This window comes from Delphinapterus leucas, chromosome 7 (assembly GCF_059928025.1).
Source record: "Delphinapterus leucas isolate spDelLeu-1000000601 "Yukka" chromosome 7, BTC_Dleu_Yukka2, whole genome shotgun sequence".
Lineage (NCBI taxonomy): Eukaryota > Metazoa > Chordata > Mammalia > Artiodactyla > Monodontidae > Delphinapterus > Delphinapterus leucas.
In genome coordinates, this window is record NC_143135.1 from 37315458 (window position 1) to 37341003 (window position 25546).

The 25546-nt window shown below is 46.8% G+C and overlaps 1 protein-coding gene across 1 annotated transcript; it reads right to left on the reverse strand.

The window, feature by feature from the left end:
* Positions 1–4557, reverse strand: TMEM86A (transmembrane protein 86A). The gene is made up of 3 exons (XM_022583775.2): positions 4303–4557; positions 1916–2180; positions 1–1544 (listed from the first exon to the last, which is right to left on the reverse strand). Exons 1-3 carry the CDS (start codon positions 4321–4323, stop codon positions 1108–1110), a joined length of 723 nt encoding a protein of 240 aa, XP_022439483.2. The 5' UTR covers positions 4324–4557; the 3' UTR covers positions 1–1107.
* Between the last annotated feature and the right edge of the window lie 20989 nt (positions 4558–25546).

Sequence of the window (25546 nt, forward strand, 5' to 3'; positions counted from 1 at the left end):
CCACACAGGCAGACAAGCAGAGCAGCCAATGGCCCTTGGGTATTTTTTATTTTTTTTCACACAAGCAATAGGATGGAGTTGTCCCATCCTTGCTCCCCTTGCATTGAATGTGCCTCGGGTCTTATGACCCTAGAGTGTCACTGGAGCCCCCTCCTCTCACTCCCAGTGCAGAAGGGGCAAGGAGGAAAGACCTGAGAGTGGGTGTGTATGTGGGGGGCGTCCCAGCTCTCTGAGCCAGGCTCAGCAACCCCTCAGCAGCTCCCTGAGGCCCTCTCCCTAAAAGACTTTGACACACAGCAGGTCAGAGACAGCTGGCAGAGTAAAATATAGATAGGCTGGGAGACAGACTACACACAAAACACTCACATACAGACGCACACACAGGCTGGCCCCTTCCTTTGGCGTGGTTCACCCTAGCCCTGGGGATAGGGTCTGAGGGTGGTGGTGTGGGGCCTGAGTTCTGGGACGGCCTTTGAGAGATGGGACCAACTTGAACCCTTGGTACCCCAAACTCCCAGGCCAAAGTAGTCCCCAATCTTGCCTACCTGGATAGATACCCCTTCACCTTCCCACCCAACACTTAGAGATTAAGATTGTTCAAGTAACAAGGATAGATGTGGGAAAGGGAGACTCCACCCCATCCAATCTTCCCAACTAGCGGCCTGTGAAAGGGGCTTCAAGCCCTGGACGTGGGTCATCTCAGCACAGACTCCTCCCCTCCTCCCTCAACTCTGTGCAAATCAGAAAGACTGGAAGTGGGTGAGTTAGACTCTTCCACCTAGTAGAAGTAGGGGAGGTTGAGAGGATGAGCACCATGGCCCTCCAGAGGGGCTCTGACAGTCTGGATGGGGTACAGGTGGGGAGATATCTTCTTCTGGCTCCAGTAAGGAGCATCAAGCTGGCTCTTTTTAGTTCTCAGCATTGTGCTGGACCACTAGCTTTGCTAGAAAGATCCTTTTGCTGCTTATCCCCTCAAACTTGTGCATTTCACAGATGGTACCTGCTGCCCCAGGCTGGTACTTCAGCCATCCTGATCCAGCTCTTGCAGGTTCCCAGGTTCTGGACCCCGGCGCCAGGAGAAGAGAGGGGTGACGAGAACCTGGCCCCTCATCTGGCCTTGCTCAGTCTGTAGTCTTCCACTGGCTCCCGGCTCTCGACAGCTGACAGGGCGATGAGCATCTGGGCGGTGTAGTAGGTGGACATGATGAGGGCCCGCGAGTAGGGCACAGGAAAGCAGAACTTGTTGAGGGCGATGGTCAGGTCTGAGGCAATAAAGAGCAGTGCACCGCTGCCCGCCGCCAGCTCAGTCCAGCGCCAGGCAGTCCCAACCAGCTGTAGCCCTGCCACAGCTCGCCAGCCCATGAAGCTGATAAGGGCCATATAGACCCCCACCAGGTAGGTGAAGGCACCTGTGAGGCATGGGTAGAGGAGGGCATAGCACAGGCCCGACAGTACTGCCATCACCAGACCTGTCCGAAGAGCCAGAGGCCGCATGCCAAAGGCCGAGGCATAGAACATGTGGGTCACAGCAAACATCAGCAGACCTAAAAGTGAGAGGGGATGATGGGATGTTGAAGGCAAGCTCAGGTGAATAATGAGTGACGGGAGGCGGGGGTAGGAGTAGAGTGCTTGGGATAACCCAGGAGCTTTCTTCTCAGAGTAACAGGGGTGGGAAGAAATCCATGAAGGCAAAGATACCCTCCCCGACTCTCCTGTGGCACTCCAGAACTGATCACCATATCACCGGCAGGGTCATCCTCCGACAGGGGCCCCAACAGTCTTTGGCCACAGAACCCCTCAAATTCCCCATATTCTTGTTTTTAAAAAAACCTCCCTTTCCCAAATCCTTGGCCCCCCAGGGTCCTCTAGCCCCCAACCCCAGGATTCCTCCCAGGTAGCTACTGTGATGACTGACCGTGCACAAAGTAGCCCTGGTCCTGCCAGATGAGGAAGGCATCACCTAGAGCAGAGAAGATGAGCCCCACAAAGATGCGGGTGGCACTGGGGTGGGCCAGCAGGAATCCCAGGCCGTGGGCCAGAAGGAAGAGCCAGAGGCAGAAGATGGGCAGGCACTTGACGAGGGCGCTGACCCACGACGGGCTGGACGAGGGCAGCCAGAGCACAAAATACACACAAGTGGCTTTGAAGAAGGGCACTAGCTTGGGTCCCTCACTCTTCACCTGGAGGACATAGGACAAGGGCAGCACTCAGAGCGTGGGAGCTCAGAAGCCCAAAGCGGCGCTCAGAGCCAGCACCCTCAGCCCAGGCATCCACCCCAAAGACAGGCCCACCGCCCAAGCAGAGAGGATTGACACACAGAATCCCAGTTTGGCCTCTGCCCCAAGCAGCCAGCAGAATGTGAACAAGCCCATCATTACCCTGAGGCTTAATTGATTAGGAAGAGAAAGGGCTCCCCTGTCCCTGCTAGTTGCATCCATTCTTGGCCCCCGGGCAGGACCAGAATAGTCACTCACTGCGCAGAAAACAGACTTCGCAATAGTGTCCCGTCCTGCAGTCCAATGCTTCTCCCTTCCTGCCCCCTCCCTCTCCTTCCCCAAAGCCCCTTTGGCCTCTCTCTGCCAGCATCAGCCCCCAGCTGTCTGGAGTAGAGTGGAGTCAGCAGGAAATCACAGAGACGCCACAACTGGCCAACTCGTGATCCTCAGCAGTAGGGCCAGGACACAGGCCCAGCGACACCAGGTGAGCGCCAGGAATGCGTGAGGGTGGGCACCGTCAACCATCTCAGCCCCCACAGGCTCTCTCCCTGGCCAGTCTGCAAACTCAGCCTCCACTCCAGCTGCCCCAGCCTCAAGGTACCATCAAGGGCAAGGAGAGGAGACAGGGATGCTGCCTAGATAAATGGACCCATGAGTTAGGAGCAAGAAAACTGTCCCTGAAATACCAGCAATCTCAGGAATTGGGGGGTTGGAGAGGGTGTCAGTCAGCCTCATTTCCCAGAGAATAACAGCAACTCAAGGCCCATCAGAAAGAGAGGCAGGAAGGGGAGGGAGAGGTTCTCTTCCCAGCTTTTGATCAGAAGCCAGCAGTCAGGCTGGGAGGAGATGAGGAACTGAGAGGGGGAAGTTAGAGCAGCTGACTTGGTCTCAGCCGGATTAGGGGGGAGGGCAGCTAAAGAAAGGTTGTGTCCAAGGCCATGCAGGCACCAGGGGGCTTCTGCAGATATTCTGAATCTGTGATCCCCTGAAGCTCCTTTTCTTGGGCCTCTGGTACCGGGGCTCTGAGGGTGATTCAGAGCAGCTGAGGTTTCCGGTATATTCATGCTCTGCCCAAAGTGACAGGCCTCTGGCTGGGTGAACCGCCTAGCCCAGGGCTCTGGGTACACACTCAGACTCTCAGACCTTCAGTCCCTGGTTACCTGGGACTGAACAGGCTGTGATGAAGGAGCTTGGGAAGAGGCAGATGGTGGGTCCAGGGTCTAAGCCTGCCCTGGCTCTGCCAGGGGTGAGAGCAGTGAGAAGAGATGACTAAGTTCCTTCCTATGGAGATTCCCCCATGCAGGCTGGTCAGGGCAGGGACATGGGCAGAGGAGGGGACGGCTTATCCTCACAGTCCCCAGATCTCCCCAGCCTCCACCTGCCAGCCCTTGGAAGCATCTACTCCACACCCCTCCCCCAGCCCCATGTTTCCTAGAAGGAGAAACAGCAGTAGCAGCTGGCGAGGTGTTGATAGTCACAGAGAACCCAGCACTAGAAGGAGGAGGGGGGCGGGGGAGAGACAAAGGTTCAGGTGAGAAAGTCTGAACAAGGGGTGTCAATAGAGAACGACCTCTTTTCCTCCAGCGCGTTATCAAGGCTGTTTAGACTCAGAGGCGTGCCCTGCACCGCCCCAGACTTCTCTATAAGATGAGGAAAGGGAGGAAACAAATTTGGAACAGGATTTTCAGGAGGTCCCAGTCACCCTCCTGCTCTCCCCCGCCCTCTCCCACGCCTCGCTCTGGTCTGCCCACGCAGAAGCCTGCGGTCCGCTACCGTCCCCTTCCTCTCCCAGGCAGCGATCCAGCCGACCCGCGCCAGACACACAGCGATCAACAAAGTCACGCTTCCGAGTCACGTGCCCACTGTTTTCCTCCCTCCCTCCGACCGGCGGGGGGCGCGCGGAGGAAGGGTGCCGAGGTTTGGGATGCGGCGGACCGTGACAGCGCCGACTCCCGCCTGGGGACGCGGGCCGCCGCGGGATCCCTGCCCTTCCTCAGCCCCCGGCTGCTTGGCCTCCCGCAGCCCAGTCCCCAGGCCGGTGGGCTGTGGCCGCGCCGGACACTGGCTCGCTCGCTCACACACTCACCACCGTGACCGGGGACACCATGGCGGAGGCGGCGGCCGCAGCAGCTGGCACCCGGCTCCAGGCTGCAGCTGGCAGGACGCGCCCGCAGCCAGGTGAGGAGGCGACGACGTAACAAAGCCCCAGTGATGGACAACACCTCCCGCGCGCCGGGCGCTGAGGGTTCTGTCTGCGATCCCCACGACGTCACTGCAGACACGGCCAATGAGCAGGCTGGAGTCGGCTGCGGGGGTGGGGGGCGGGAGGAGTGAGGGTGGCTGGTGCTGCGGACTAGACCCCGCCCACCACCCACCCACACTCCCACACCCTCACAGCCACACACCCGGCCGCTACTGCCCAGGGTAGAGAGGCTTGCCTATCCCTGGTGGCTGGAGGCGGGACCCTGCAGGTCCCGCCCGTCTGGGAATCAGTGCCAAGGCATCCTGGAAAGTAACCGTGACCGCAGGCCCTGGGTGACGACGGAGATTGGCCGAGAGACAAACACATTCTTGCTCTGGTCACACGGCTACACACATTTTTCTCATAACCCGGGGATAAAAGGCAAAGACAGGTTCCCTTCAGCCTTTAAACATGCAGTCCGCACGGACAGTTACAATTAGACCCACAGCCTTCACTGTGTACAAACCCACATTCACATGGACCCACGATGGTCAGCAGACGTACAACTTTCAACATGAAAAGAGACATGTAGCAGCCCATAGACCCATACATATGCACAAACACACACAGGATCACAATTACTCTTAGGCATCAAACAAGTACGTGGACACAAAACGAACAACCACAGATGGACACACATCCTTCAAGGGAAAAAGAGACACATATATAGGCATGCAGCATCCTATAGACCCATGATAAACCCAGTTACTCAATTGCCCTTAGGCACATACTTCTCACAACTCAGAGACAGCTGTAACACACACAAGAACACACCAGGAATGATAGACAGGCAGACCTGAGCATACTTAAGGACCCAAAGGAGTGTGAACTAACGCCACCAAAAATGCAACGTAAGCAGATTAATGTTGGTGTCACACAGACTGAAAGCACACAGGCACATTTGGAACCAAGCATGTTCAGAATCATGGGAATTACATGAGAGAAATGGTAGGCAGTCAAATAGACTGGGACTTCGTCCCAGGTTTGCCACTTCCGTGCTTCCCCTCTCTGGCCTTGATTCCTTCATATATAAGATGAATGGATGTTCTCCAAGGTTCCTCCCAAGCCCAACATGTGTAGGATTGGGAAGGGCAAGGGCTGCTGCTTTCAGGAAATTTAAGTCTAGAGGGGTCTTCCTGGAGATGGAGATTTCAGATACATCTTAAAGGATGGCCCGGTGGTCTTTGATCTGCCATAGGAGGGAAGTAGCTGTGTGTCAGGCTTTGGGAATTGGGGTGGAGTAACCAGCCCTACTTAGTTCTAATTAGCAGCCATAAAGGAATTTTAGCATCATGATGACACTGAGACCCTAGTGCTGGACCCCTCCTTGTGCTGGCTGGGGAGAAGCCCACAGACTGAGATCCCCTGTGAGCCCCTCCCACAATGGGCCTCTTCTTTTTTCTTTTGGACCCTGCCTACTTTCCCTAAAGCCTGTGTTGTCCACCTGACACCCTCTCAGAGGAGGGAGCAGCCCTCTTCTAGTGACAGAATTGAAAAACAGAGATTCAGAGCCAGGAGCAATAAGGGTGAGAGCCAAGGCTTGGGACTGAGGCTCACCCCCAGCCTTCCCTCATCCCCTCCAGGCTCTTCCTACACAGAGTCCCAGTGGCCAAGTTTGAACTATGCGTGTTCTACTGTGGGGAGATTCACCTTACCAGAATGGGAGACTAGAATTGCTGCCCCAAGTGCTTTGTCTCACACACACACACACACACACACACACACTCCTACAAAGTGTGCTGCCTGGAAAGAACACTGGATTAAAAGTTAAAATACTGTACTTAGTACTAGTCCTTCCTCCTCTGTGACTTACTAGCTATATATAACTGCCCACATCACTCCATTTTCGGAGCCTCAGTTTTTTCATCAGTAAAATGGAGGAATTGGGCAAGAAGATATGTGCAAATGTGTCAGTTTTCTAGCCAAACCCTTTAATGTCACCTAAGAGATACTTCTCAGACAGTGGCCAAGTTCAGGCTTAGTTCAGGGAACTAAGATCCCACAGGCCGCGTGGTGCAGCCAAAAGAAAAAAATATACGTAGGTTCTGTCCTCACAGAGTTCAGTTCAGGCAGGCAAGTAAACAGTAATTATGGAGTGTGGCAATTGAAATAATTGAGGCATGAAGATATGTCTCCTGTGACATCAAAAAGATGTCAGAATCATTCAGCATGCCTGGAGGAGCTGAGAAAGCTGGGGCTAAATCTACAAAGATGAGTTCGTCTTCACTGAGTAGACACTAATGAAAATGATGTTCTAGGTGCCAACTAAAAATTGTCACTTGCCTTCTGCCTCTACAAAGTCACTAGCCACTGCAGTCACTGACCTTCAACACACCGTGAAAGGAGTTCAGGGTGGAGATCAGGAATGAGGCCCTCTGTGCTCTGGGAAAAACTGGCAGAACAGGCCTTCAGACAGATATTTTCAGAAGATTTTATGAGCCCAATTTCTTGCATCCCTCATATTTAGAAAAGCACTAAAATCATTAACAGAGACATCTGCTCCTTGTGACTAGCAACAACTTTCTCGTGACTCGCAGAAACCCTCTGCCCAAATGTGTGCTTGATTGCACGTATGTCCCTTCACTAAAATCATATATAATACTGACCACCCCCCGCAATATCTTCGGAGCAGTTCCTCAGAGCTATCTGAGACGCTGTCTCCCAGGCTATATTCCTCATTTTCCCCACATATAACTCAACTCACAACTCTCACGTTGTGCATTTTTTTTCAGTCAGCATAGGACGGAGGGAATTGCGTACGCACATAGAAGCACAACAGACACACTGAATACAGGGAAATGCCTGTAGTACTGGAGTGAGCTGGGGGGTGAAAAAGGTGAACGTGGAGACGTAAGAATGTGCCAGGTCAGAAAGGATCTGAATGTTCTGCTAGGGAGTTGGGACTTAACATAGTAGATGACTGGAAGCCAGTTGCCTTCTGTTCCTTAAAAAAAAAAAAAAGAAATCAGTTTCTCTGATTGTTTTCAGTTCTTACACACCAGACACATGGAGGATACACAGAAATGGTGACCAACCATCGTTCTGGGCTTGCCTTGCTTCCTCTTGTGGGGCTTTTTCTCACCAGTAGCCTGCTCCCTCTGACCGCTGTGATTTTGCCCTGGGATATATTCTGCTCACTTGGTTTGCCCCACTTGGCATCGTAATCCGTTGTTTACCTGATTCCTGACCTGCTGCTGAATCTCAGCTAATTTCTACATGTCTGTCCCAGATCCCCAGAACACTTCTAACCAGCCCTCAGGGCCACCCCACCCCATCCCACCCCTGCCCCACTTGGAGATCTGGGGAGGAAAATCAGACAATGGTGAATAAATACTAAGGAGGGTGTGACAAGTTTAGATGTTCTGATAGCAATGCAGGGGGAGTGAGTTGGTGAGTCATTAGAAGTGAGCTGAATGTGTGTGCCAAGTGGAGGCATTTGGGAGGAGCTGGATACACATCTGGAGCTCAGGACCAAGGTGAAGAGAGGGTATAGATTTGGAAGCCGTAGCCATTCTGAAGGCTATATGGATGCAGTTAACCAGGGAGGTCTTGAGGGAGTAGAGAAGAGGGACCAGACCAAGCCCTGGGGGTCATGACATTTAAGGGTAAAGAAGGAGAACTGGGAAACAGGTAAACAGATATGTCAAGGATATTTCTGACACCTCCAGTCCACTCACAGGGGAAGCGACAGACACACCCAGAGAAGCATATGTTTACACAAATGATCTATGGTATTTGTGATTTGGCTCCCTCCTTCCAGAACAGGTGACAGATGGTGGTTCTGCTTCCTTATTGTAGTAGGTCAGAAGCTTTGAGGGCACAGGACAATGACACATCTTCACTCCTGACTGTGTGCTCCAACAGCTTATGGTCTGCTTTGAGGGTCCATTCTCCCAACCCCAGCCCAGGGCATTCCTGCAGGTCTCTCCTGCTCTCTCTGCTTACAGGAGTCCACTTAGGGGTACCAAATCCCAGTGTAATCCATCTTCTGAAGACATTGGTTCCAGAATGCCTCTGTCCTGCTGGACCCCTCCTGGGCCAGGCAGGTGAGCCCTAGAGTAGCTGATGTAGCCTGGGATGCAGGGTCTGCTCCTGGAGCCTTTAGGAAAAGGACAAAGATTTTAACAAAACTCTCCAGACCCTCCATTAGGGCTAATTTTTTAAAATTAATTTACTTATTTTTGGCTGTGTTGGATCTTCGTTTCTGTGCGAGGGCTTTCTCTAGTTGCGGTGAGCGGGGGCCACTCTTCATCGCGGTGCGCGGGCCTCTCACTGTCGCGGCCTCTGTTGTTGCGGAGCACAGGCTCCAGACGCGCAGGCTCAGTAGTTGTGGCGCACAGGCCTAGTTGCTCTGTGGCATGTGGGATCTTCCCAGACCAGGGCTCGAACCCGTGTCCCCTGCATTGGCAGGCAGATTCTCAACCACTGCGCCACCAGGGAAGCCCCAAGGGCTAAATTTTAATGCTGTCTTGAGATAATTTGTGGGCCAGTGTCCCTAAGGACATTCTGGGCTCTTTGTTTGGCTTCTGCGCTTGGGGCCGACACACATGGGTTCTTACTCCTCTTTCCTTTCCTTTGTTTACTGACAGGGGCATCATTAGACCTTAGACACAAGTGGATTTCTCTAACTGTAATACTGCCAAATCAAGGGTCTCCTAATGGAGTTCAATAACAGGGATGCCTCAGGAGGGATTCATAATTTTGGTGGGGTGTATGGGATTAGATGACCTCCAACACCCAAGATTCTAGACTTCCAAACTCTGTGAAGTCCAGGTGTTTTAGTTAGTCCTTGTATTGGGGTCATCCAAGTTCAGCTGTCTCACCAACAACCTCAGTCTCCCCCCTCCCCACCTCCACCCAGACCCTGAGCTCTCTGGGTTGTGCATTTGGGTGGCTCCTTCCTCAGTGTTGGGAAGTTAGTATGAGGAAGTAGAAACAATAAAAGAGAAGAGTCTGGGGGTTGAGCAGGAGGGTGGTTTTTGAGAAACAAACAAATATAAAAACACCTAGAAGATCCCACTCATCAAGCCCCAGGACCCTGAATGAGTAATTCCCTCCTTAATATCAGCTCCTTAAGGACCAGTCTTAGGATAACAGGCCAGAGCAGATCCTCCTATTTCTTCCTCTCAAAGACCCCATCTTCCCAGACAGATGAACTCCCCTGACCAGATTCTTCCTCTAGTTACCTCACTCAGATATAAGCTTTCATTCATGTAACTGGCATTTATTAACCAATTACAGTAGGCCAGGCTGGATCTGGACCACAGACATGAACAAAACAGACCTTCCCTGTCCTTGTGGAGCTCATGGTCCAGCAGGAGAGGCTGATACAATGACCACAGCCTCAGCTTCCCACCTCCACCCCACCCCTCTGTCCTCAGATCTCCAAGACCAGAAAATTAGGCAGGGACATCGAGGGCTGGCTGGGCCTGCCCGGTCCTGGCTGGACCTTCCAAAAGCTTCCTCCTAACTGGAAGGGAAGTGGAGCAAAGCCAGTGAGGCTGCAGCACCCTGTGCAGGGGTCGGGAGAGTTACTTGTGTTACCTCAGCCCTCTCCAAACACTTTCCTATTCCAGCTCCGCTTCCTGGCTCCCATCCAGAGAAGAGTGGGCTTTGGGAACGCGTTATATACATGTATTACAATAGGAATTTTAAAAAAATTTTTATTGGAGTATAGTTGCTTTACCATGTTGTGTTAGTTCCTACTGTACAGCAAGGTGAATCAGCTATATGTATATATATATATATCTCCTCTTTTTTGGATTTCCTTCCCGTTTAGGTCACCACAAAGCATTGAGTAGGGTTCCCTGTGCTATACAGTAGATTCTCATTAATTATCTATTTTATACATAATATCAACTGTGTATATATGTCAATCCCAATCTCCCAATTCATCCCACCCCCACTTCCCCCTTGGTATCCATGTCTGTGTCTCTATTTCCGCTTTGTATTACAATGAGATTTAAGCTGCAAATTAAAGCAGTTGGAATTGTGACCATACTCCTCTCCCGGCTCCTGCCCTGGCCAGGCTCAGAGGTGGGGGTCAGAGGAGGGGAAGGCAGCAGTCAAGTGGAGATGCTGAGCAGTTCCCCCATCCCTACACACACACACACACCGCTCTGCAACAAGTGTCCTAAATCGCTGTGGTACAGGGAAGTGTTACAAGCCATCTCCACTTGCTGCAGCAAGAGCCAAGGAAACAGGCTCAGGAGATAGAAGGGGGATTGCATTTAAATCAGCAGTAACCACATTTGTGGATTTCCAGAACTAGTCTACTTAAAATATATATATATATGTGTGTATATATATATATATATATATATATATATATATATATTAGACATCAAGCTAGAGTTGCCTATTTTTTTTAACATCTTCACTGGAGTATAACTGCTTTACAATGGTGTGTTAGTTTCTGCTTTATAATAAAGTGAATCAGTTATACATATACATATGTCCCATATCTCTTCCCTCTTGCGTCTCCCTCCCTCCCGAGTTGCCTATTTTTTATTGTGTGAAGTAAATGTTACTGAATACAAGTTTGTGTGCCTGACACACAGTGAGGCCAAGCAAACCAAACCATCGGAGTTTGGAGCAGAGAAATGTTTATTGCAGGACCAAGCAAGGAGAACGGGTGACTTGTGCTCAAAAACCCTGAACTTCCCAGTGGTTTTCAGGCAGAAGCTTTTTGTTTGTTTTTTGTTTTTGCCTGTGCCACGTGGCATGTGGGATCTTAGTTCCCCAACCAGGGATCGTATCAGTGCCTGCTGCATTGGAAGCGCAGAGTCCCAACCACTGGGCCACCAGGGAAGTCCCTCAGGGAGAAGTTTTTATAGGCAAAATTTAGAGTGAGGGCTGTAGGGTGTGTGACTTTCTTCTGATTGGTTGTTGGTGGAGTAACAGGGTGATGCTCCAGGAATCTTGTGCTCAGCCTGAAGTTGCCATCCTCCACCTGGGTGGGGGCCTTAGCTCCCGGAAAAGATATTGTTATGTACATCCCTTGAGGAGGAACCAGGATCCTGTGCTATAGTTTCTTGATTGTTCCTCCTTTGTTTCTGCATTCCCTGTTTCCCTGATTAGTAGCTGTTTGAATCTGCACTTTGGAACCCAGGGAAGGTCTACGAGGTGGACCTGGAAAGGCTTTTGTGCCCAGGAGGACCTCATGTGGTCCGGCTTGGTTTCAGAAACAGCTTTGGAAGCCAGCAGTTCCTGGTTAGAGTCCCAGAACCACCAACTTCTCTTGGGCAAGTGATTGTGAAACTGCACACCTCATACGGGACTTGAACCCACAATCTCTGGCTTAGGAGGGGACTCAAACCCACAATCTCCCAGCTAAAACCACACACCTGGTCTCAGGACTTAATGAAGCTCAGGCTCTTTATGTCTTGGTGCAGAAGGAATTCAGCAAGAAGCAAAGTGAAAGGTAAGAAGTAGATTTATTAATATCCTTTGTAAAGAGGCTGCAGGAAAATGGGGCATGAGAGGATGGTCATGTGCCAGGTCTCAGGCGAGTTCCTGGGACAGACCACCAAGTAAGGGTGTTCCCGGTGAATCTGAGGTTCTTGATGTCTCGTCACAGAAAGAATTCAGTGAGAGACAAAGTGATAGGTAAGAAGTGGATTTATTTAGAGAGGAACACACTCCACAGACAGAGTGTGGGCCATCTCAGAAGGCAAGAGAGCCATAAAATACGGTGTGGTTAGTTTTTATGGGCTGGGTGATTTCAAAGGCTAATGAGTGGGAAGATTATTCCAATTATTTCCGGGAAGGGGTGGGGATTTCCTGGAATTGGGCCACTGCCCACTTTTTGGCCTTTTGTGGTTAGCCTCAGAACTGTCATGGTCTATGGCTGTGTCATTTAGCATGCTGATGTATTACAGTGAGTGTATAATGAGGCTCAAGGTCTACTGGACGTCAAATCTTCTGCCATCTTGGACCCAGTTGGTTCTAACCAGTTTCTGTCATGTCCCATGGCCATGTCATTCTTTTTTTTTTTAAGATTTTTTATTTATTTATTTATTTATTTAATTTATTTTTGGCTGCGTCGGGCCTTAGCTGTGGCACATGGGATCTTCGTTGAGGCATGTGGGATTTTTCACTGCGGCACGCGGGCTCTTCGTTGTGGCGCGCAGGCTTCTCTCTAGTTGTGATGTGTGGGTTTTCTCTTCTCTAGTTGCGGCGCGCAGGTTCCAGCGTGCATGGGCTCTGTAGTTTGTGGCACGCAGGCTCCCTAGTTGAGGCGTGCAAGCTCAGTACTTGTGGCGCTCGGGCTTAGTTGCCCTGCGGCGTGTGGGATCTTATTTCCCTGACCAGGGATCGAACCCGCGTCCCCTGAATTGTAAGGTAGATTCTTTACCACTGGACCACCAGGGAAGTCCTGCCGTGTCATTCTTTTAAAAGTTGTGCACTGTCCCCTTCCCTCCTGTTTCAAGGGTACTTGGCTTTGCATAGGAAAGAATTAAGCCGTAGTAAAATGAAAGCATAGATACACATTCCATAGGCAGAACGTGGTCCATTTCAGAAGGTGAGAGCCGCCCCATAACATGGGGTGGTAAGTTTTTATGGGCTGGATAATTTCATAGGCTAACAAGTGGGAGGATTATTCCGACTATTTGGGGGAAGGGGCAGGGATTTCCAGGAACTGGGCCACTGCCCACTTTTTGGCCTTTTATGGTCAGTCTCGGAACTGTCACGGGCACCTGTGGGTGAGTTATTTAGCATGCTAATGCATTACAATGAGCTTATAATGAGGTCCAAGGTCTACTGGAAGTCAAATCTTCTGCCATCTTGGGCCTACTTGGTTCTAACCAGTTTATGTTGTATCCTCAGTGGCTGTGTCACTCTTTTAATGGTTGTGCCCTGCCTGCTTCCCTCCTGAATCAGCTGGATCTTTCTGAACTTCAATTTCCCTTGAAGTGAGGAAACCAGTAGTCTTCGTAGAGAGTTTTTGTGGGGATTCAACTTACATATAAGGCAACTGATACTTATAAAGTACTCAGTAAATAGTGCTTTCCTTTGAGGAAACTTAAATTCAGAGTGGGCATTTATCTGCCTGGTATGACTTAGGTGCAGCGTTTTCTGAAGATAAGTGGGATTTTGGAGCGCATCGAAATCATTTGGGAAGCTTGCTAAGCATACAGGTGTTAGCCCAGGTCATTCTGTCTCAGTAGCTTTAGAGTGTGGCCCTGGCATTTATTTTAACAAGCTCACCAAGTGATTCATATGCACATTGAAGTTTGAGAACTTCTGTACTAGATAACCCTTCATTCAATAAGTATGAGCTAGATGCCGGGCAGAAACGAAGAAGAAAACAATGTATTTTTTGAAAGGCTAGTGCCTAGCACAGACCTGGCACTGATGAGCACTTATTAAATAGTTATCAAATGAAAGTCTTCAAGGAGGTGCATCCTATTGGGGATATGAGCAAATAAATCAGTTAGTAGCCACAAGAACTTGTAAGGAAAGTGGGCACCAAAGAAAGGGTAGCCAAAGGGTAACTAATGCTGTCTGCAGAGGGAGGTGTCTGAAAAGGCTTCCTAGGGGAAGGGCATCTGACAGCTTGAAGAATAGCCTGGGTTTACCAGCCAGATTAGTGGCTGTGTGCAAAGAGCGTGACTAGGTATGTCTGGAGCATAAGTACCAGGGGGAGTGCTGGGAAATGAAGCAGGAAGAGATGTGTAGTTGGAGACTAGACTGTGATGGATCTGCTCTACTAGGGAGTTTCAACTTTAGGATGTTGGGGAGTCATGCAGGTGATGGGGGTGAACAAACAGATTTTCACTGTAGGAAGCTCCTATTAGCAGCCATCAGCATGGAGTACAGGATGGCACAGTCAATACTGGAGGCAAGGAGAGTGGTTAGGAAGCTGCTGCAGTAGTCTGTGAGAAATCCGGAAAAGATCCAAACTGTAGAAGTGACGTTAGAGTGTAGACAGAGGCTTTTTATGTAGTCCTTTCCCGTATTGGAATTCTGTCATCCCAGTGTGGTCTTTTACAAAGGTTAGGGAGAAAATCTGTCTATGAGGCTATTAAAAAGAACATTCTTTGATTGTGAGAGTAACACATATTCATTACAAAAAATTTGGAAAATATAGAAAAGCATAAATAATAGGAATCACCTATAATGCCACAGTCCAGAGATAATCACAGCTGAGTGTTTTGGTATATTTCCTTCCAATTGTTTTACATGCATATTTCAAATTTTAAAATATAAACTCACCATAATTTATTTAATTTTCCCGTATTGTTGAATATGTACATTTTTTCCCTACTATAAATAATGCTATAATGAACATGCTCCACATAAATCTTTGCCCACATCTTTGATTATTTTCTTAGGAAAGATTTTTAGAAGTAGGATGATTAAACCAAAGGAAATTATTATATTTATGATTCACAAACATCATTCCAGATTAATTGCCAAATTACTCTCCAAAACAGCTTTTGCTTTTGTGATAGCTACGAACCACATTAGTTCATCTGGGAAATAAACTTGTAAATTCTTTACTTAAGCATGATATAAAGATCTGTTTCTATTAACTTCCTAGAAGCTCTACTTCCTGTATTAATAATAACAAATGTTTTCTTGTGTTTGCTATATACCAGACACTGTACTGGGTGCTGTGTGTATATATAAATATATATATATATATATTTTTTTAAAATAATTCAGATGATTTATTTATTTGTTGTTGGGTTTTTTTTTCGGCTGCCCCGCGTGGCTTGCAGGGTCTTAGTTCCCCAACGAGAGATGGAACCCATGCCCGTTGCAGTGGAAGCGTGGAGTCCTAACCACTGGACCGCCAGGGAATTTCCTCCCTATATATTTTTTAATTCTTACAATATCTTTATGATACAGGCACTATTATTGTCTCCATGAGGAACTTGAGGCTCAGAGAGGCTAAGGGACTTGACCTAGGTCACATATGAGGAAACAGAAATGATAAACCCCCCAAAATTCTTTAATCAGCATTGGCCAGAAATTATATCTGAAGCCAGAAGCCACAAGCCTTAGTTCCCCATTTAATGAGGAATCTTGAAAAGAATAAGTTGACTGTTGACACAGGTGCTTGGAGACAAAGTTTTTAGCTGGCCTTACATCTTGGATAGATAATAAAAAGAATAGAGAATATTTACATATCAGTTATAAAATTTATGTTAAATCTGTATTTACTTATAGCCTGTCATTGTAAAGTTGAGCTTCTAAGTTTGTTTACTAAGAGGCAAAGAACTTCCTTGTGATATGACACATTGGTTTTCACGGTTTCCAGGGATTGCTGGCTAACAACCTTGAGACCATAAATATTTTTTATAGGAAATTACTTCTGTTTAAATGCTTTTTGTATGAAATTGGATTGTTTACTCAAGATTGTATACCGGGCTTATCATAAGACACTGTCCTTGTTTGTCAACTTGTGATAATTAACTCCCTATGACTTCCTTGACTTAAGTAAATTTACTAGCAAAGGTGACTGAACTTTGTTGGACAACACCGTGACCACCGCCTTTGATATTTGTTCTTTTAGAGATGTCACCTCGATTTACAGTTATGAGCACAATTAATGAGACTATCTGATTTTTTTTTCCCCTACCAGATTAGAAGTTCCATAAGAGATGAGACCATGCCTGTTTCTGGCCATTATTGAATCACCAGTGTTTAACACAGAGCCTGACACATAGTAGGTGCTCAATACATATTTGGCAAATGAATGAATGTCTGATTAATCATGCCATATAGCCTGTAGGGAGGAGAGCTAGAAATGATGAAGAGGGAGAACAAGAAGGACTGGATATTGTGGCCACAGGAAATAAAAGTCCACTGGTAATGAGGCAGTTAAAGGGCTAACAAGAATGGGGATGATTATACAGTAAAGCAATGGCTCTCAAACTGTATTCCTGCAGAACTTCAGTGGTTCCTTAATGTTCTGTGAGCTGGCCTGAACATGGCTTTGTACCACTTAAAAAAAATAATCCTAGGCTTGTTCTCAATTTTAATTTTCTCAACCTTCAGTTTTAATTTCATGTATTTTTCTTAATTTTTTGATACCTGCTGTCCCTTATCTATATGAAGACCTAGTGTATTGTGGCACGTTATATAACATATAGTCAGCAAAAATTTAATATAAAATGCTTCATAAAGTCCACAAATAAGATGACAGCCTATTTGAAAATACCTGGGGAAAAGGGTTGCAGATGGCAGGATTTATTTTGAGGTAGCAGGGTCTGGGAGACCCCACACTAAAGCTTCAAGGCACCTTAGAACTGTGTTGGGGAGGTTGCCCAGATATAATGTTGTCCCGGTAATGTCTGCACCTGACCAGAGGAGAAAAGCCAGCTCTTTTGGTGACCATCTTGTCCCACCAGCCTGGGCTAAGCTTCTAGTTAATTAAATCCAAAATATTTTCTTCCATCCTTTGACTTTGTAATTTTTTGCATCTAAATTTAGGACTTGGTATTTTTCCTATTATGTTTTATCTCTGTTGATTCTTGTCCATGGCAGCTTTGTGGATCCAGATTCTGGCAGTAAGCTCCATAGGTCCTGTCCATCCTCTCTGCTGTGGACTGAATTGTGCCCCTTCTCAAATATAAAAGCCCTAACCCCCAATATGATGGTATTTGGAGATAGGGCTTTGGGGAGGTAATTAGGGTTAGAGGAGGTCACTGTGGGTGAGGCTCTCTTGATGGGATTAGTGCCCCTGTAAGAAGAGACACCAGAGAGTGTGCCTTCGCCCTCGCCTTCTCCCTGTCTCTCTCTTTCTCCCCACCATTGATATCACAGCTAGAAGACAGCAGTCTGCAAGCCAGGAAGAGACTTCTCACCAGAACCTGACCATGCTGACACCCTAATCTCAGACTTTCAGCCTCTAGAGCTATGAGAAAATAAATGTCTACTGTTTAAGCCCCACAGTCTATGGCATTTTGTTACAGTAGCCTAAGCTGATTAAGACACCCTGTTTACCCCATTATCTCATGACTCCATTATCCTCAACTCTCTCCTTCTTTGCCATCACCAGGTTACATGATTACTCACCTTCCAGATGCCCTTGCATTTGCTCCACAAGCTACCCTAGGTCCCACCTGGCCTCTGTCCCTGCCAACTCCAACAAAATTGAATATGCCCTCTTCTGGGTTCTTCCTCCTCTATTAATCAAAATATGGAAGGCAGAGAGAGCCACTAACATTTAGCAAATCAATTAAAAACATAGGCTCTGAGGCCAGAATGTTAGGGTTCAAGTCCAAATTCTGCCATGTTAACTTCCTGACCTTAGGCAGGTAATTCAACCTACCTGTGCCTCAGTTATCTCATCTATAAAACGAGGTGATTACATGAGTTAATAAATCTGTAGTACTTGGAATGTTATCTAGCACATAGGAAAGACTCAGTAATTGTTACCATTATTACTACTCTGTCCCAGGCACAGTGCTAAGTGTTTCACATGTTGTATCTTACGTAATCTTTATATCAATCCTGTGAAGTAGGGATTACCATCTCCTTCTTCATGTAAGCAGCACCCCTGCCCACTCTATCCCTCTACCCTATTTTGTTGTCTTTATAGCATCTACTACCATTCCCATATGACATTATCTATTAGTTTTCTTGCCTGTTGTCTATCTCCCCAGCACCCCTTCACACCTGCTAAAATGAAAGCTCTTGGAGATAAGGGGCTTTATCTTGTTCACCATGAAATTCTAGTACCTAGTAAGTTCTCAATAAATATTTTTGAATAAATGTATGATTGAATGAATGAATGAATGAAAGTAAGGAGCTCAGGCACAGAGAGGCAAAGTTGCTAGGCCACGGTCACATAGCAAGTAAGTGGCAGAGCCAGGATTTGACATCAGGTCTAGATGGTCCTAAAAATCCATACTGTCTCTGTTGCTCCCCAGAGCAGCAGAGATGAGCGCAGCTGGAGGAAGAAGTGAGGGGGAGAGAGTTAGATAACATTCAGCTCCCTAAGTCAGAGCTTCCCCTGTCTCCTCCCACTGGTCAAGTCACACTTCACAGCTGGTAAAGTCCACATTGACATCCAGGGTGCCTTCAGGACTTATGACCCAGCTCCACCTTGCATCTATGAGAGGAATGTCTGAGATTTCACAGAGAGAAAGCCTCAAGTATAAGGATGGCCCCAGTTCAGGAGTCCAGAGGCCAAGGCTACAATCCCAGTTTAGCAAGTCAACTACCCATTGAAGTAACATGCCAATTTTTTTTGGCCTGCGCCATGAGGCTGGCGGAATCTTTAAAAGCTACACATGCCTCTCTTGGCTAAGATGAGTGACTGTTACTTGTCTTGTTTATCAATGACAGATTTATTATCCCTGTAGTCAGCTATCCCTGAAAATGAGATTTATTGAGATATTCTACCATAGAATTTCTATCACTTTCTCTTTTTATTTATTTAATTAATTATTATTATTATAATTTGTTTTGGCCACACCACACAGCTTGAGGGGTCTTAGTTCCCCAACCAGGAATCAAACCCAAGCCCTCTGCAGTGAAAGCGCAAAGCCCTAACCACTGGACCACCAGGGAATTCCCGAGAACACTCCGCTTAAACTCTCTTAACCTTTCTTCTTCCTTTTCTTCATTTGTGCTGATGACATGGTTTTATTGACCCAAATTAATAAACAAACTCACCAGAAAGGGAACGTACTTTAGTACCAATTAATTGTCAGAAAGGCTGCCTTAGCATTAATTATGCCTAAATTTTAAAATGCTGTATTTGGCAGGAATTCTCCAAAATTTAAGTGAAAAATATATGCTGAATGGCCAAGTAATTTGCTACTCTGGGTACATTTGAAAGCACGTTTTTGGGAAGAGACATAAAATGATTTTTTCTGATAATTACACCAAGGCTCAGTTTTAGTAAAAATTTTTATTCTTTGTTAAAGTAACTGGCTTTGTAATATTTTCACTTAACATTTTAGATATTCTCTTATAACCTTTATATGCAAAATGATGGTATTTCAGCACTTTCCTTGAATTTTAGTTTCTTCCCTTGTAAAAAGGGGACAATAATCCCTACCTCACAAATATGTTAAGAAATTCACATGGAATAATGTGTGTTGAACACTTGGAAGAGAGTGTGATACATAGTAAGCTTTCAACAAATGGTACTTCTATTAGTTTTCTTTTTCTGCATAACACATTAACCCTAAACTTCACACAACAGGCATTTCTTATCTCATGGTTTCCAACGGCCAGGAATGCAGAAGTAGCTTAGCAGAGATGGTCTGACTCAGTCTCTCAAGAGGTTGCATTCAAGTTGTCAGCTGCTGGCCTAGGGCTGCAATTATCTCGGGGCTCAAATGGGGCTGAAGAATCCTCTTCCAACCTCACTCACAAGGTTGTTGACAAGCTTCAGTTCTCAGCTGCACAGAGGCTTCTATTCCTTGCCTCATAGGTCTCTCCAAAGAGCTGTTCACAACGTAGAAGCTTGCTTCTCCAGAGTGACAGATTGAAGAAAGACAGGGAAAGCGGGCCCCCAAGGTGGATGCCGAAAACATTTGTAACCTAATCTCGGAAGTGAAATCGCTTCACTTCTGCCAGATGCTAACCCAAGTACCATGCGGGAAGAAACTACCACGGGTGTGACTATCACAAGGCGGGAAGCAATGGGGCCATCTTGGAGGCTGGCTACTATAGTATTTATTATTATTTCTTCATCTGGTTAAAATTCAATTTCCTGACCCCACCTCTAGAGCTTCCCATGTAGTAGCACTGAAGCAGCCATCAAAAAGGCAGGCAAGTGGGGGCTTCCCTGGTGGCGCAGTGGTTGAGAGTCTGTATGCCGATGCAAGGGACACGGGTTCGTGCCCCGGTCCGGGAAGATCCCACATGCCGTGAAGCAGCTGGGCCCGTGAGCCATGGCTGCTGAGCCTGCGCGTCCGGAGCCTGTGCTCCGCAGCGGGAAAGGCCACAGCAGTGAGGGGCCCGCGTACCGCAAAAAAACCCAAAAAAACGAAGAACTCCAGCTATCTAAATCACAAGTTCCATGTATTAGCAAATAAGGGAAGCAGAAGGATGAGGAAAGGATTTTATGTTTGGTATTTAAAAGATCAAAACAGTCACAGTGGGAAAATTCAGAACTTAGAGACATCCATACCTTTTTTATTTTTTAATTACGTATGTGTTAGGAGGTGGAGTCAGTGTTTTTCGGTGTTTAGGGCCTTGTCTGGAGTACACACTTTGAGACCCACTGTCCTCATTCTAAATTCTCTCTCCTGGACTAAACTTCTTGTTTTTCCTGTTTAGCATCTGCCCCTACTTCTGACCTCTTTGCCTTTCTCTTCTTGCTACTGTTAATATTCTAGGCCTCTCCTATCAGTAGCATCAAAAACCGCAATGACTAACATGACCACAGGCTCTTTCAAACCAAAAAAGTGATGTCTCAGACTGTGTTACTTGAAGTAAAGTACCCAGGTGAGGAGAGGCTTCAGGCCCTGCCCTGTGCTGGTCTTTCTCATCCACAGTTTGTATGAATGTCATCTTATGCTCCGGCTGCCTGAGAAGCGGCCAGTGGTCAGGGTCCCTCCACAGCAGCTCCTTGAGTACAGAGGTTGTGGGCACTTTTCTAGCTCACACCAAGGGAGGCCAGGCATTCTAGGAACCATAGGTTTTTCCATGTGTTCTGGACAGAACTGCCCAGCTTGCTGCTGCCTCGTGACACTCTCCGTTGCCCAGGGACTGGACCCATTTCCCTTTTCCCATCTCATTTTTGGACACATTGCCTTCTACCTCTTAGTCTGACTTCGACATTCTTTGTTTCTTCTAACTTCTACTTTATTTTAAATTGGTAAAGGTAATATCGATATGTGGTTTAAAAAAAATAACAGGTGGGCTTCCCTGGTGGCACAGTGGTTAAGAATCCGCCTGCCGATGCAGGGGACACGGGTTCGAGCCCTGGTCCGGGAAGATCCCACATGCTGCGGAGCAACTAAGCCCATACGCCACAGCTACTGAGCCTGTGCTCTAGAGCCCGCGAGCCACAACTACTGAGCCCGCATGCCACAACTACTGAAGCCCGCATGCCTAGAGCCCATGCTCTGCAACAAGAGAAGCCACTGCAATGAGAAGCCCGTGCACCACAACAAAGAGTGGCCTCCGCTCGACGCAACTAGAGAAAGCCCAGGCACAGCAACGAAGACCCAACGCAGCCAAAAATAAATAATAAATAAATAAATTTATTTTAAAAAAATTAACAGGTAAAACCCATGCAATGGGTAGTAAACTTCCTTCCCATCCCGGACCCCTGCCTCCCTCCATCATGGAACTAGTGTGGATGGTTTCTTGGGTACCCCTTAGAACTGGTTTATGGATTCATAAATACATCTCATTCCCTCTCTGTTACACACAAGTTAACAAATTTGTGTGTAACAGAGAGGGAAGGTCTGCACATTGCGAGACTTGTCTGCACATTGCTTTGTTCACTTGGCAAAATACCCTGGAATTTTTTACTGATCAACATATAGATCTACAGCATTCTTTAAATGGCTGCATAGTATTCCATTATCTGGATATGTTACCATTTATTAATTACGTCCCTTTGCGTGGATGTTTGTTTTTTTTTGGTTTTGGCTAGTACAATGAACATCTTCATATGTTTCCACATATATGTGAAAGCAAATTTGTTTGATAGATCCCTAAAAGTTAAATCACTGGTTAAAGGCTACATGCAATTTAAATTTTTATATTAATCCAAAGGTGATCTGCTAGTCTCCACCCACACAGTATTTCCTCACACTTTCAGAACATTGAGTATTATTAATCCTTTTGATATTTTTATTTTTGCCAATTTGAGAGTTGGAAAATATCTCATTTTAATTCAGGTTTATTCATTTAATTATGAATGGAGCTGAGCTTCTTTTCATGTTTATTAGTAATGAATAAACTGTTCTTTTTCTGTGAGCTGCCTGTTCCTTCCTTTGTGATTTGATTTGAAATTCTAGCCCTGATGGACAGCAGTCCCAAAGCCCATTCCTCGGCCTGCTCTGCAGTCACCATCAGCCCCTCCCCCTGTCCTGCTCAGTCCTCTACTGCCGCCTAGTGGCAGGGGTTGGATTTACCACTGGCCCTCACGGATGCTCTAAGTGCGGGCTCCTGGCTGGGACTAACTCCCTGTGCTGAAATGATGCCCTTGCTTCCTAGGTACCTCTTTAAGCAAATTAAAATGCAAGGCCTCCAGTTAATATGAAGATCAGATAAACAACAAATAACTTTTTAGCTGGTACATACTTGTACTAAAAAATTACTCATGGTTTATCTGAAATCCAAATTTAGGTGTTGTGTAATTTATCTGGCAACCCTATCCCAGGGCTTCACTAAATCCAGGTCCGCAGTCCCACCGTGCCTTACCCTCTTTATTCTCAGCAAGTCCTGTTGTATCACGTTCCACCCCAGCGGTTTTCAAGATGGTGGTTTCAGGTGATATGTGAATTACTGTGGCTCTGGATTTAGAATCCTAGTTCCAGCCCCTTACAAGGTGTGAAAGCTCATGAGAGTAACATCCTCTCTGGCGCCTCTGTTTCTTCATCAGAAGGGTAAAAATAATATTTTCCTCATTGCGCTACTTTGATGATTTATAACATTAAAGCTACCATTTGTTGAGCACTAAACACTTTACATGTGGTCCATTCCTGTTATCATTATTAGAGTAAAAAAGAAATTATAAAGATATTGTTTACGGGACTTCCCTGGTGGTCCAGCGGTTAAGACTTTGCACTCCCAATGCAGGGGGCCCAGATTCGATCCCTGGTCAGGGGACTAGGTCCCACATGCCGCAACTAAGAGCCCCCATGCTGCAACTAAAAAGATCCCATGTGCCGCAACTAAGACCCGGTGCAGCCAAATACATAAAAAATAAAATAAAAAGAAACTTTTTAGACATACAAAAGTTAAATACTAGGGAGGTATCCAGAAGAATTGAGGGTGGTGGCCATTGCGGGGGGGGGCATCCTGGGGAGTATGGAGAGGAGTGGTATAAAATACTATTCTTATTAAAAATAATTTTACTGGGACTTCCCTGGTGGCTCAGTGGTTAAGAATCCACCTGCCAATGCAGAGGACATGGGTTTGAGCCCTGGTATGGGAAGATCCCACATGCCGCAGAGCAACTAAGCCCATGTGCCACAACTACTGAGCCCACGTGCCACAACTACTGAACCCCGCGCGCCTAGAGCCCATGCTCCACAACAAGAGAAGCCACTGCAATGAGAAGCCCACGCACCACAACGAAGAGCAGCCCCCGCTCACCACAATTAGAGAAAGCCTGTGCAAAGCAACAAAGACCCAATGCAGCCAAAATTAATTAATTAATTAATTAGTTTTTTAAAAATAATAATTTTACTATTTAACTTTTAAAACCAAATGTATGGGGCTTCCCTGGTGGCACAGTGGTTAGGAATCCGCCTGCCAATGCAGGGGGCACAGGTTCGAGCCCTGGTCTGGGAAGATCCCACATGCTGTGGAGCAACTAAGCCTGTGTGCCACAACTACTGAGCCTGTGCGCCTCGAGCCTGTGTTCTGCAACAAGAGAAGCCACCACAATGAGAAGACCACGTAAGGCAACGAAGAGTGGCCTCCAGCTTGCCACAACTAGAGAAAGCCCACCCCACGTGCAACAACGAAGACCCAATGCAGCCAAAAATAAATTCATTAAAAAAAAAAAAGAAAACCCAGGGCTTCCCTGGTGGCACAGTGGTTGAGAGTCCGCCTGCTGATGCAGGGGACATGGGTTCGTGCCCCGGTCCAGGAAGATCCCACATGCCGTGGAGCGGCTAGGCCTGTGAGCCATGGCCGCTGGGCCTGCGCGTCTGGAGCCTGTGCTCCGCAACGGGAGAGGCCACAACAGTGAGAGGCCCGCATACCGCAAAAAAACAAAACAAAACAAAACAAAACAAATGCATGCATTCATTACTTGGTTAAAAAAAATTATTTTTGTTGTTTTTTTAAGCAGAGAGGCATAAGGGCTCAGAGCTCTGATTGCATATTTCTATAATTTTTTAGTCTGTTTTTCTCTGTTTTCTTTAGGGTATTAGCTTCCCTTGTAATAGCAAAGTAGCTACAGCCGTTCCAGGCCTCATATCAGCACAGCTAACCATCCAAAGCAGTCTTCTTTCCCTACCGTTATTCTAAAGGTTTGCACCAAGAGAATGTTAGGGCCTGATTGCAGGGCCACATTATGGCTTTTATGGGCCTCAGACACTTTTGCCTTCATGGTTCCCTTCCCCCATTAAAACAGGTTTTTTTTTATTACATTTTATGACTGCAGTGATAGTAAAGATGGATACACAAATATTACGTATTGTATTCTTCTGTTCAGGGGCCATGACAAAATACATGGCCTTTCTTCTATGTAGACATGGAGCGAGAGAACTGTTTGGTGTCTCAACCTCTCCTTATAAGGGCACCAGTCCTATGGGATTAGGGCCCCACTCTTACGACTTCACTTAACCTAATTACAGTTACCTCCTTAAAGGCTCTATCACCAAATACAATCACATTAGAGATCAGGGATGAATTTTGGGGGGACACAATTCAGTCCATACCATTTATAAAGTCATCTTCTTTAACCTAAAAGTTCATTCCTTTTCTTTTGATTTTAGAAGAAATTAAGATGTTTTCATGTGCTCATGAAAAGACTGTGGGCCCTAGGCACTGTACCTACTATTCCACTATACCTGAGGAATACACATTCTTGCCTGATTGATTTAGGCCTTTTAATTTAATCACTTGGAAAACAAGGGCGAGATTATGCTGATTGGGTTGTGGCACTCAGTAGAGCTGAGAGTAGGGTCACACCCAGATGGAATTTCTCTTATACTCTGGGAGAGGGAGTGGACTGGATGCCAGCAAAATAATCAAAATATCCACTGCAAATGTGAACAATTTAAAGAAGAAAAACAAATGATCAATTAGCATATGAAATATGCCGTCTAGTAATTGAGCATAGGAAAACTAAGACAACAATGAAATGTTTTTAAACCACTAAATTGGCAAAAATTTAGGTTTGACAATATCCAGAGCTGATGTATAGAGAAAAGTGTGCTTCAGTATATTATTGATGGGAATCTAAATTGGTACGTACAATTAA